This window comes from Carassius gibelio, chromosome B20, assembly GCF_023724105.1.
Source record: "Carassius gibelio isolate Cgi1373 ecotype wild population from Czech Republic chromosome B20, carGib1.2-hapl.c, whole genome shotgun sequence".
Lineage (NCBI taxonomy): Eukaryota > Metazoa > Chordata > Actinopteri > Cypriniformes > Cyprinidae > Carassius > Carassius gibelio.
The window spans coordinates 8,611,290-8,625,185 of record NC_068415.1 but is presented as its reverse complement, the minus strand read 5'-3'; the positions used below and the strand labels follow the sequence as shown (position 1 = coordinate 8,625,185).

Sequence of the window (13,896 nt, the reverse complement as noted above, 5' to 3'; positions counted from 1 at the left end):
TTAAGAGGTTTTGAGATATTTGGGGAAGAAATAGTTTAGATATGGCAAGGAGCAATAAAAGGATAATATTAAAGCCTATTAATTATTCACTCTACAGAAACCAAATAACATATTTTAAAAACAAAAGTAAATTTTGATTAATAAAGAAATAAATATACTTCAAGTAATTGCTTACAAGGCCAAAAATATTACATAAATATTATGCCCCGTTTTTTAAGGGGCACAAAAAAAAGAAAAAAGAGCAATTGCATTAATCTAATATATATATATATATATATATATATATATATATATATATATATATATATATATATATATATATATATATATATATAAAACATTTTTTTTTTTTATTTCTAATATTTTTATAATGAAACAGTAGAATCGCCGGTTGACGTCACCTCAAAGGAACCTGGCCGCAGCCCTCCCGGAAGGACGTCATCGCACTGCGCCATCAAACATTGTGAAGTGAGGCAGCTACTTAGCTTGTGCTAGCTGTTACTTATCTCTACATGTAAAGGTTTGTTGTTGTTGTTGCCGTCGTTAAGTTAGAATTGTTTCCTCTAAAGAGATCCAGTCATGGCGATGCAAGCAGCTAAACGAGCGAATGTAAGTCCAGGTTTGGTTCAAAAGTTAAAATGATCGTTTGAATTGGGCTCAAATGGCTAATCAGTACATTAGAGATCGATGTTTATTGTTGATTTCCTGGTATAAACATGATAATTTTTACCTCTAAGACACACAAATTGCGTCAATGTTGGAATTCATTAATCCTCTTTCATAATTAAATGTCATTCGGAGCATTTGAGAACGTTCATATTCTTTAAATGGTTGCGTGGTTTGTGTTTTACTAATCTTAAACTATTAACATTTTATGTATGTGTATGTTGACATTTGTCTTTGCTGGCATGTTTCAGATTCGTTTACCCCCAGAGGTGAACAGAATATTGTATATACGTAACCTTCCATACAAGATCACAGGAGAGGAGATGTATGACATCTTTGGAAAGTATGGGCCAATTCGTCAAATCAGAGTGTGAGTATTAGTGTATTTCTCACATGTACGTTCTATTATCCAGAGCGGACACTGATGAACCGAATGTCTTAGAGTAACTTATTGTTCTTTGATTGTTTTAGTGGGAACACACCAGAAACAAGAGGAACAGCCTATGTTGTATATGAAGACATATTTGATGCCAAAAATGCCTGTGATCACCTTTCTGGATTCAACGTCTGCAACAGATACTTAGTTGTATTGTACTATAATGCGAACAGGGTGAGTTGAACTGATTTGCCTTTGATTTGGACACTAACTTTATCCTATGTGTAATTAAAATGTTTCCATGATGTTTCATTGTATGTTAAAGAAGCAGTTAACCAAAAATGAATTTACTGCACTTCAGTTTCAAACATTTATGATTTTATTTCTCATTCATATTATCCAAGTATGTCCAAAACACTCTTTTTCATACAATGAAAGCAGTGACTATTGTCAAGATATTCATTTTTGGTTTAACAGTTGCTTTATTAATGTTAACTTTGTTTGTGATACATAACTCTATTAACTCTATAATGCTTTTTTTTTTTTTTGCAAGGCTTTCCAAAAAATGGACACAAAGAAAAAGGAAGAGCAGCTGAAACTTCTCAAAGAAAAGTATGGGATAAACACAGACCCACCAAAATAGTCAACAATTTCTTTATTATTTCCGTTGTTTTATTATTCTGTCTTGCATCCATATTCTTCTCACTTTACCCCATTAAGTAAAAATTGTTTTACAAAAAATACCTGTTGAATGGTGTTCATTACTTGGCCTGAAGTATTGTGTTTTGACTTTGACTTTTTCATTTAGTTTTCTGTTAATATTGAATAAAATATAATTTGTTCATCAGCATTTGTTTTATTAAATCAGTGATTTTCTTTTTTAATATAACTGCCTGGTGTCTTATTTGCTTATAATATACATGAAAACTAGTTATATTCAGCTAGGTTTTATAAACTAAAATACGTAATGATTTTATTTGTATACATTTTATTTTTGATTCATATTTCATTGGTGATCAATATTATATTGCAGATAAGTTCATACACTGCATATAACTTTTTTTTAAAGACAGACCATTTGCAATTTTTTTTTTTTAATAACTATTTATTTGATTTTGGTTATCCAATAACATTGAATTTGTTTTAGAGTAAAAAAAGAACTGCTTGATTAATGTAACCCTATATATTATACCTGATTTTTTTTTTATTTGAACACCTCCATTTTGTAGTTAATAAGTAAATATCTTGCATTGGATTAGGAGTTAAACTTCGTTAAATATTGTCGCCTCAGTCTTTTAATGAACTTCCGTCTGACCATAAATGAGCCAATCAGCTGAACGCGCGAGATCGAGGCGCGAAACAACATAAACGGCATCTAGTTACGACTCTCTCAAGTTCTTTGCTTAATTATAGTATAATTCGTTTTCTCGATTTTTGTGTGTGTAAAACTGAGACTTAGTTGTCCTTTAAATCTAATTTAAGTTTCACGGGGTGAAAATCCATTTTCATTCCTTCGCCATTAATCCTCCTCGACGGCTGGTCAGAATCCAAGATGTCGTTGATCTGCACTGAAATAAAAGCGGATTATACCCTGAAGTGGTGAGTGCTTGTCATAAATGTTAATTTTATGCGGGTTTTATCTATTAAATGTGTGCTGGTTACAATTATAGACATTACTCGAAATGGTCGCGTTTTAGGCGTTCGCGAACTGCTAAAAGAAAAGCTGAACTTCGACAACATTAATGGTTTAGTGTACGTTAGATTTTATTAAATCGAATGTAACGTTAATGTTAACTTTTTGAGCGAGTGAGCTTTCTTTTGCGTTTGTTAATCCAGTTAACGTTAATTGACGTTTTATTCACGCTGTGCTGCATCCTGACAGTCCTGACGCTGACGTTAAGTTAGCTTTTCTTAAGGAATTTTGAAAGGTCTGTTAAAATTGAAGCAACTGATGCCAAATACGATGTGAACGGTTACTAAATCTTAATTTATGGTAAGTGAATTTGAATTTTAAGACGATAACATTACATGTATATATTTTTTGTTAGAGATACCAGAGAGACTTTGGTGATATTGATGTTATATATTTTTCATGTGCTGGTAATCAGAGGCTGCAGCTGTCGCCTGTAAACTCAGGACTCACCTGTGAGAAAAGTCGATGTACAGACTCCCAACATATTTTCTGTAAACGGTATGTAGAGCTAAATTACAGGGTTAGGCTAATGTTCATTTGCTGTATCGTCTCATGTCATGTTAAGTGGTCCATAAATAAAAATTGCACAGTATAAAGCGTTTCTGTAAAGTGTATTTCCATAGTACATTGTCTTGTTTCCTGCCCCTTAGTGTTGTATTTAATGTAACCTTTAAAAACTTCAAAGAAATAGGTCTTCTTTCTCTTGTACATATAAATTGTAGCCTAAAATCTCGATGTTTACGCTAGATGTTTCCTGTCTAGTGCTATACAATTTAGTAAAGTGTCATCACCCATACTCAGAATTTGTGCTCTGCATTTAATCGATCCAAAGTGCACACACACACACACACACACAAAAACACACACACACCCGGAGCAGTGGCCAGCAATTATGCTGCGGTGCCCAAGGAGCAGTGGGGGGTTCGGTGCCTTACTCAAGGGCACCTCAGTCTTGGTATTGCCGGCCAGAGACAAGAACCCACAACCTTAGGGTTAGGAGTCAAACTCTCATACCACTAGGTCACGACTTCCCACAGTTAAAAAAACAACAACAACATTTGGTTGGAAAATTTGTGTTCAGAGAAAATAGCTATAGGGTAATGTGAAACTGGTTTTCACCTCTGATTGGATAAATATATAATTTATATTTATCATAGTGCTGGGCGATATGGTCATGTTTCAAATCGTCAGACCGTGAGATCGATGATATAGATATTATCGCGTATGGGTGGAGCAAGAGAGAGACTCTTTGTTCTAGTCAGAGCATAACTGTTTGGTGTTTTAAACCGAGCAGGTGTGAAAGAGAGAGTCTGTGGAATCACCAATAATCAAAAAATATATACTTTCAAACATACTGATAAACTAACGTTAAATATAAAAATACTCTATTTAAAACAGCTAGTTCATATATAGTCGGTCACAATTGTCATATTGCACGTTCTGTGACAAATTTGCCTCATCTGCACACAGAAGTGGTCAGTAAGTCAACAGTGAAAATCAATATTAGATTTCATTAAAAGTCCAACATTTTAACACTAATATTGGACATAGACGAACACGTTAAATATAAAGTATTTAAAACCGGTAAGTTAATATATTTGGAGTAAAGTTCAACTGAACTGATGCATTAAGCTTGGGTTATATTTTCCGTTCCAGACGCGCACACAGACTTTTTCCATTTATACTTCCGAAACCGTATCCTGATGGTCCACTCTGCAACAAGCAATTGCCCAGAATTATTGCACATCTGGCTGTCTTTATATTCTTTTATTGATGGATTGCATAGGTTCAAATAGCAATGGGCTTCTTCACATTGCCTGCACATGTGCAGTTGTGCTTTTGAAGCCTACTGACCATGCGGTCATAAAAAATGGGAGGCACGCGGTCGTCCGCGCATAACCTCCTCACACACACACTGATGATTATTTTTACATCATGACTACCTAGGGGTCCATAGCTGATTTGCGGATGCAGAAAATATAAACCCGAGCTTTCATACAGTGCTCCGGACCGTGCGCCCCACGACAAGTCTAACGCACTGCCACAGAAACAAGAATGAAATGCATTCTAACATAACTGTGGCATTAAACTCAGTTAGTGAAGGCTCGTTTAAAATATTGCACACAATTAGGCAGTTCAGAATACTTGTTAAAGTGCAATGAAATGCCTTGTATCTGCAGATGATGCATGTATGTTTGTGGATGGAGACTTGTTCAACCGCTACAGGCTCATCCTCATTTGCGCGCGTGTGTGAAATGTGGTGCTGAAGTGAAATAGCTGGGCAGGTTGATAGCCGAATTATAATAGGCCGCCTAATAAAAATAATAGTTGTTGTTGTTGTTATTATTATTATTATTATTATTATTATTATTATTATTATTATAGTTTAATACATTAATAGGAGAATAAGCCTAATATCGTCTTTACTATCGACATAGACCTCTTCTATCGTCGATACACAATTCTATCGGCACAACCCATATATATATATATATATATATATATATATATATATATATATATATATATATATATATATATATATATCAATATATAAATAAAATTTCACCTTGATTCTGAACCAGTATTAAATTTTTTCACTCTTCTCCTTTTTTTCTAGATACACCTAGACACTGGAGCGAGTGAGACACAGAAGAAATTACAATGTGTTCTATTCCTGGACTCCCATCTGTGGGTTCAAATGTACCCGTACTCATTACCAGAGTAAATCTGAACCCAGCATGTGTTCTGGTAGAGTTTTGGGGGAATTTTGATCAAGACCGAAAATTTGCTTATCAGCAGCTGAAAAAGGAGATTCAATACCCCAGAGAAGGTTTTTGTGAATTGGAAGGAAACCCTGGTGACTTGTGCCTCGTACGAGTGTATGAAACATGGTACAGAGCCCGTATAGTGTCCAGAGATACTGAAGAGTACAGCGTATTTTTAATCGATGAAGGCAGAACACTGCATGCCACTGTAAACACTTTAGCATGGGGCAAAAGTGACTTTTTCTATCTTCCCCCTGAAGTTGAATTCTGTGTTCTTGCCAATGTCCTGCCACTGTCTCCTGAAAACAAATGGTCAGCAATGGCCTTAGAGTTCATGAAAACTTTCTGTGGTCGGAGAGTCAATGCCACTGTCCAGGATGTTCTTGTGCCCCATCGAACATTCCTACTTGACATTCCTTGCCTGTCTAGACAGATGTTTGAAATGGGCTTTGCCAAGAAGTTGTACAGTGATCGGTTTGAGGAGTTTGTTGCCAGATCTTTGCAGGCCAACAATGGAACAGAAGAACCTCAGAGAATTTCTCCCATTAGGACCAAACCAATTGAGATCATTGAGCAAATGGAGAAGCAGCAGGCCTACATGTACCCCGAGCTGCAAACTGATACTGTTGAAACGGTTGTGGTCACAGAAGTTACAAGTCCTTTCAGAATATTCTGTCAGCTTAAGGTTTTCTCTCAGGAGCTGAAAAAGTTAACTGAACAGATAACTCATCATTATGAGGGAAGAGTTGGATGTAATTTTGCAAGACCTGAGAATTTAGGCAGCCCATGTGCATCAAGAGGAAGTGATGGCAAGTGGTATCGTTCTGTGCTGCAACAGGTCATGTCTGCCAACAATGTGGTTGAAATTTTGCAGGTTGATTATGGGAAGAAACTGTTTGTTCAAGTTGAGAACGTCAGACCACTTGCCCCAGAATTCTTCAGGATGCCTGTCATAACATATGTGTGCTCCCTTCATGGAATATCCGACAGAGGTATTGGTTGGACAGCTTCACAGATTGATTATCTTAAATCTCTCCTGCTCAGTCGCACAGTGATCGCCAAGTTTCAGTATCAGAGCCTTTCTGAAGGTGTCCACTATGTCACGCTTTACGGAGAGGAGAACACAAACATCAACAAACTATTTGAACTGAAACAGAAATGTTCATTGGATTCTGATATGACCCTTTCAGATTTTGCTGTTCAGAAGAGCCCATTGCCTCAAAAGAGCAAGATTTTGGAGACAACCGTTGCTGCACACATTGATGAAACCTACTCTGACCTTAAAGGGAACAAACCAGTCTTTTTCACAGAAAGTCTTGCACCTAACACGTCGCATGTGGCTGTTGTACAGCATGTTGAGAGCCCTGGAAAGTTTTGGATTCAAACCCAGCAATACGCCGATGAATTCAATCAGCTAATGAATGACCTCAGAAATCTGTTCAGTGATCCAACAAGCACTGATGGATTGATAAGAAAGCCTGTTGTTGGTCTCCTCTGTGCAGCTAAATCCCAAGATGGTGTGTTCTATAGAGCAGCCATCTATAAGGTAGTTGACAAGAAAGCAGAAGTTTACTTTCTCGACTATGGCAACACTGAACTTGTTGATTGTTTTGATCTCCGACAGTTGCCTTTGAGATTTCAGCAGCTGCCTGCTGTTGCAATTAAGTGCTCCCTCTATGGCATTAAATCCAGACTGAATCATTGGGATGAGACGGCAACATTGTTCTTTTTGAAACTCGTCGAAGACCGAGTACTTGATTTGCATGTAAAAGAAAAGCATCAAGACACTCACATGGTTCAGTTAGTGGATCCGAGTTTAGATGGAGAAAATGATGTGAGCAAGTTGTTGTGCAACTCAGATTTTGCAGACAGTGAAAAGAGCTTTGTGGATAATTCTGCCACAAGAGCCTTTGGTTTAAAAACCACAAACACCTCTGGAGTATACTTGACCGGAGCTCGGCCTCAAATGTCTTCCAGTTCTTCTGCCATAACGGACAGTACATCTGCTTTCAAGGAATACTTGTTTCCCATTGGAAGCTCACTGGAGGTAACTGTATCCTACATTGAGAGTCCAAATGACTTCTGGTGTCAAAAAGCCAGAAATGCAGCATGTTTAGAAGTGCTAATGCAAGACATTCAGCGTTTCTATGCTCATAGTGAATTTCAGCCACCTTTGGAAGCTGCTTGTGTTGCCCGTCATCCTGAAACTGGGATATGGTACAGAGCCTTGGTCATTCAAAAGCACCAAACACCTCATGTTGATGTCTTGTTCATTGACTATGGACAGACAAAGAAGGTTGCTGTTGAAGATCTTCGAAAGATCACGCCAGCATTTTTGAAGATGAAAGGACAAGCCTTTCGATGCAGTTTGTATAACCTGATCCATCCAGTATCTCACTCTGCTTTAGACTGGAGCCCTGAAGCCACATTGCAGTTTCAAGAGTTTGTTGACACAGCAGCGTCCATGAATGTGCCATTAAAATGCACCATATTTGCTGTAATGTATGACTCCCAGAAAGTTGTGTTCAATGTGGTAGACTTGGAGACCCCATTCCAAAGCATTTGCAATCTCCTTGTCCAAAGACGTCTAGCTGATCGTGCACCCTCTAAGAAGGCTCCTCTTCCACCCTTTCGCCTGGACACCTACTATTACTCCACACATGGAGTCAAGACTGGATGTGAAGAGGAAGTGAGTGTCACCTGTGTGAAAAGTGTCACTCAGTTCTTTTGCCATCTTGCCAGGAATTCAGAGGAAATTGAGAAACTTTCAAACAAGGTCAACTCCCTATGCCGTCAGCTAGAGGTAACCAAGTGTCCTCAGACTTTTGGAACAGTTTGCTTTGCAAAATACACGGATGGACTTTGGTACAGAGGCCAAATAAAGTCTACAAAACCATCAGTTCTGGTCAATTTTGTGGATTATGGTGACTCATTGGAAGTTGACAAGTCAGGCTTGCTTCCAGTTCCAATTGAAGCAGGAGAGATTATGTCTGTCCCAGTGCAGGCAATTGAATGTGGGCTCTCAGATATGCCTGAAGATGTGCCATGTGAAGTGGGAAATTGGTTTCAGAAATTTGCGGACAGTCATTGTTTCACTGCTTTGATCGTCGCAAAAGACCCAGGAGGAAAGCTTTTGGTGGAACTTTATGAGGGAAAAACTCAAGTGAATGCACTGATAAGACAGAAGTTTCGCAATGAAATCCCTAGAAATGAAACGAGCCCATTCAAAGGACATAGTTCAAAGAACAGAAGTGCACAAAGTGGGTCAACCCATATGAAAGAAAGTTCCAGTGGTCTAAAGCGAGATTTCGTGGATCAAATTCCACAGTCCCGTGAAAGTTATGAAATGCAGCAAGGTTATGTTGAGTCAAAACAGCCACGGAGCAAATGTGGATTCCATACAAATGGTGGATTAGAACCAACAAGAGATTTTGGGACAGTGCATAATTCCCAGAAAAAGCTTGAACCACAAAGAAAGTCCAGTGATAGAGCTGATGTGCATCCCCCTTGTACATCTGACAAAATCGATGGTGGTAAGCTCAAGACTCCGGCTCTTCTTAACGAATCGGCACTCCCAGTGAAAGTAATAAAACCAGGTCTAGAAGCTGAGGTATTCATCTCTCATTGCAACAGCCCTGGTAGCTTCTTTGTTCAGTTTGCAACTGATGAGGATGACATTTATTCGCTTGTGGAGAAATTGAATGCCGACCAGTCAAGGTGCGCCAACTTTGATCCTAGTGATATTCATGAGGGAGACATGGTTTGTGCAATGTTTCCTGAAGATAACTCCTGGTACCGTGCAGCAGTAAGAAAAAACCATGGCGACACAATCAACGTCGAATTTGTTGACTTTGGAAACACTGCTACAATTTCTGCCTCAAAAATTTGCCGTCTTCATCAATCCTTTGCTTCATTTCCTAAGTACAGTATCCACTGCTCTGTACATAAACTGAATGTTGACAGTGGAGACCAGGAACTTTCACCCAACTTTAAACAGGTAATTGAACAAAACATTGAAAAGGTCATGTGCACATTTGTGAAAATGTCAGGCTCCATTTGGGAAGTGAAACTTGATGTTAATGGTGTAGTGTTGGGATCTACCTGCAGGGATGATGCTGCGCCAGCAGCTGAGCTTAAGACCCCAGGTGTCAAGCAGACATCTGAAATCATAGTCTGTACCCGTTACAAGAACCCTGACGTATCAGCTGGTCAAATGATCACTGGATACACCTCACTGATCAAGGGTCCTCATCTCTTCTGGTGCCAATATGCAACAACAGAGAAACTCCAAGATATTTCAGATGTTTTACAGAATGCTGGTAATGCATCAGAAAATACTTTGAGTGAGGAATCTCTGCCAATTGGAAGTGCTTGCATTGCTCTTTTCACTGAAGATAATCTGTGGTATCGAGCTAAAGTTACATCTAGGGACCTTGACACACTCTCCATTACCTTTGTAGACTATGGAAATGAAGCAAAAGTCAATATCAGTGATGTTAAAGCCCTTCCACCCGAGCTATCAGACGTGCCCCCTCAGGCCTTCGACTGCCAGCTTGAAGGTTTCGATCTTTCCAAGGGTTTCTGGGCTGAAGAGGCAGATGATGCATTCTTTGAGCTTGTTAATGACAAGCTTTTAAATATCACTGTTGAGAAAATGGGTAACTCTGAAATGCCATACTTCATCAAGCTGGATTATAATGGTGTTGTCATCAATGATACCATGAGAAGCTACTGGAAAAGTCAAAGTCCTGAAACTTCATCTGTTGAACTCTTGAGTGGAGCAAATGTGGTCTCCATCGATGCCTCTGTGGATGCTGAAGTTAATATTGACTCTGTAGTTATCCATGATTCAGACACTAACCATGCTGACAATGAAACATGCACCTCACTTCTCGAAATACAGCATTCTGAACAAGAGCAGCTTGATTTACTGACAAGTTCAAAAGTTGGAACTGAAGCTCAGGATAAGCCAATCAAGATGGTTACTGATGTTTCTTCACTTGATGCAGCGAGTATAGTGGCCTCTGATGCACAAGAGGACCTTGAAACCATATGCATCATGGAAGGTGCTTCAGCTTTCACTTGTCCATCAGATGCAACAAACCAGCTTGCTTTTGCTAAAGAGACAGACCCAACTCCTTCTCCTGTAGTTTTGCCACAGCACTCTGAGGGAGCTACACCTAGTATTTCCTCAGAGAATGAAGATAGCTTTTTGATTAATAACACCGATTCTCAGTTATGCGCTGAGGCACCAGAGTCACCTTCATTTGAGATCATTCAATCAGGTAAGCCTAAATTTGGACATTTTGTAGTACAACTTTTAGAAATGCAGTGTTAACTATATACAAGGGGTCTCCCTTTTTTTTCCTTTAATTTTAAAGACTTGGGCTGTTTAAGGCGAGCAACTGAGAAAAAGCCTGCTGGGTCAGAATGTGTGATCTGGTCTCATGTAAGAAGAAAATGGTGCAGAGCACAAATTTTAAAAAGTTCTGAAGATGCTGCATTGGTGAGTATTTATTATATCTCTTCTCATACACACTTTCTTTTGCTCTCTGGTAAAGATCATCTCCATCTTTTTTTTCAGGTGTTGATTGTAGAATATGATTCTGAGGTGGTAGTAGATCCTTTCAACATCTTTGAAATTCTGCCAGACGAGCCATTGCAGGTGTGGAATCAATTTTTGTGTTTATAATAAGAAAGCATTTTTTTTTTACTCATCCAGTGTTTTAATTCCAGACATCATGCAGTGAAGCTGTAGTTCAAAGTGGTAAGTATTATATTTTGTTGTAATATTTTAAATAAAAATATCAGTGATGCAGTCCTACTTGTTGTTTTACTCCACCCATGCCTTAGAATGCCACAGCTATTTTTTCTTATTTTATTTCTGATCACACTTTTCACCTGAAATAACCATTTTAAGATCCTTAAACATGTAAAATGTGTTCTGTAGATGAAGTAACCCAGGAGATACAGACTGTATCGAATAATAGTACTTCAAAGGTAAATGGATGTTTAACTGTGGTACGAAGAATGTTTTCAGCTGTTGAGAATAGAGCGTGTAACAACCAATTCTATCTCTGATCACATCAGGCAGAAGATACAGAATATGAACCTGTTGTCACCTCAGAATCAGAAGAACCAAAGGGTAAGTGTATGTATACATTTAGAAAATTACTGCATCACCTACTGCCAAGGTAGACGACAAAATCTATACACCTTATACTCATTAAAACATATGGTGTTATTAATTGGTGGCAAAGTAGTATTAATTCTAAGTGTAAAAATGTTCAAATTTGCATTTTTAATATGTAAAGGTGAAGAGAAACAAATTGAACAAATGGATCCAGGTGATGAACATGCAGACCAGGTACACCTTGATGCTGTTATACCAATCAAACACAAATACAATTTCAGTTGACTGATAGTAATAGCGTAGATCAGTGTCTCAACACGTGTTTACTTGCAGCCTGAAGTCACAGGGTTTGTGTCCTGCTCTGCTGTTGAAGACTCTGAGGGTGAGCGAGCTTCATTCATTTACCTACTTTACAAAAAAAAAAAAAGTATTGGGACCTCATTTATTGATGGTGCGTAGTGCCCTTATTCTATGAATGTACCATATAATGTCTGTGAAAATTATCTTGTTCTATTGAATCTGCATTTGCATAAATACAGAATGAAATATCAAGTCCATGTGGCAAATTTTGCATACATAATGTGTGCTGGATTTATTTTCAAACAAAAACTGAAGTTTGTAATCCATCAGGGTTATTCTATGCAAATGACAGGGCTGTATTATTGTTTTTTAGTCTTAGATTCGCTGGGGGAAGGTGAACAAGTGCACAATCTTGTTCAAGTACTGAATGTAAGTATACACAAGACTGTTGAGTTGAGGTTTACAACTACTTCATCTTATTAACCCACTCCTTAACTTATTTGTACTTTAGCCTGAACGAGTAGAAAGCAAGGATCCACAAGAGGATTTAAGTACTTCAGCTGGAGAGCAAAGAGGTTACACTTGATACTTCATGGAGATAGAATCTCCAATAAACATATAGTAGTAGGTTACTTATTTTCTTTTAATTGTAATTTGTAAAATTTAACTGTTTAGAAGAACCTGCCAACATGAGCACTGGAGTGGATTTGCTGATGGATTTCCTTGATGTGACTCCCCATGAAAAGGTGTTTTGTTTTTTCTTTCATTAATCTTAAAGACCTACACCACCTAGTGGCTAAAAATATTTCTTTCATGTCATGGTTTTGAAAACACAGGAGGTGTGCGAGACTGAGCTTGACACAGACTTGCTTGAGGAGTTTAATAGTACGTTATTTTTGCCTTCCATATTTGATAAGTCTTTAAATTTGAACAAATATAGTGTCAACCTTTAGCATCTGTTGTTTTGTTTTTATAGATGTTACTGAAGATCTTATTGTCCTTACCAGTGATGGAACGGAGTCCGACACTGCATCCGATGGCACGGTATTACAAGTTTGCTTGTTAAACTATCTCATTCATTAACCACAAATGTGAAGTGTTTATTGATATTCCTTACTTTGAAAACTTTTAAAGCTTCAGGGAGATCCACTTACTCCAGAAATGATCCATGCTGATGCTGAAGAATCTTCATGTAAGTCATCTGAGTGCAAATATAAATGGGAAAATCATTAACATTCCCACTGTTTTTATTTGAAATCTTAATCTCTGGTTTAAGTGAGAACTGATGGCAGTGTGCTTCACAGGTTTACAAGAAAAGTCAGATGCATCTGATTGCACCAGCGCTGAGGATTCAGGTGTAACTCATCTGATCCTGAAGGTTGAGGATGCATCTGATGATGATGTCATTTTTGTTGCTGTTTTGCAAGAATCCCAGGCAGAAGTATTTGAGCCAGAGAGTGAAAATGAAAAACAGAAGATTGACTAATGTAAACCTCTTAGGAGGCTAGTTACTTTATGTAATGTTTTTTTTTGTTTGTTTTGGTTAATCACATTTATATTGCCAATAGCTTGATGTATTAAGCGTTTTTGTCTAATATCATAAACCGCATAATCGCAACAATAAGCACTTCTGCTTGTTCATAGAGTAGAGCTGAAGTTTTGTTTTCTCCTTACATTACTGTTCATTGATTTCTCTTGACAGATGAAGGCTGTTTTGTGTTTTCAGTTATTACTCAGCCTTTAGTTGTATTCCTTATTGGATTTTGAAACAATGTTTCTAAATTGTACATTATCCAGGGATTTTGTTGCTTGTTCAAATGCTCTTAAACATTTACATTCTGGTGAAAAAGCAATTTGCTACATTTTGTGCTAACTTGTTGAAATTTTCTTTAATAAATATGCAACTTTTGTGTGTAGCACTTGTATGAACATTGTGTTAATCAGACTTTATGTATGGTGG

At 37.7% G+C, this 13,896-nt stretch overlaps 2 protein-coding genes across 2 annotated transcripts; both read left to right on the top strand.

Annotated features, from left to right (window-relative positions):
• The first annotated feature begins 427 nt into the window (after positions 1-427).
• Positions 428-1,931, top strand: LOC127984227 (splicing factor 3B subunit 6-like). The gene is made up of 4 exons (XM_052586774.1): positions 428-609; positions 918-1,036; positions 1,138-1,276; positions 1,596-1,931. Exons 1-4 carry the CDS (start codon positions 580-582, stop codon positions 1,683-1,685), a joined length of 378 nt encoding a protein of 125 aa, XP_052442734.1. The 5' UTR covers positions 428-579; the 3' UTR covers positions 1,686-1,931.
• Positions 1,932-2,363: 432 nt separating this feature from the next.
• Positions 2,364-13,852, top strand: LOC127984403 (tudor domain-containing 6). Its single transcript, XM_052587042.1, has 16 exons — positions 2,364-2,641; positions 5,356-10,788; positions 10,885-11,009; positions 11,088-11,168; positions 11,240-11,270; positions 11,454-11,503; positions 11,594-11,648; positions 11,818-11,870; positions 11,970-12,018; positions 12,310-12,365; positions 12,448-12,511; positions 12,612-12,682; positions 12,773-12,821; positions 12,913-12,980; positions 13,071-13,128; positions 13,241-13,852. The coding sequence occupies exons 2-16, from the start codon at positions 5,400-5,402 to the stop codon at positions 13,420-13,422; spliced, it is 6,381 nt and encodes a 2,126-aa protein (XP_052443002.1). The 5' UTR covers positions 2,364-2,641; positions 5,356-5,399; the 3' UTR covers positions 13,423-13,852.
• The last annotated feature ends 44 nt before the right edge of the window (positions 13,853-13,896 follow it).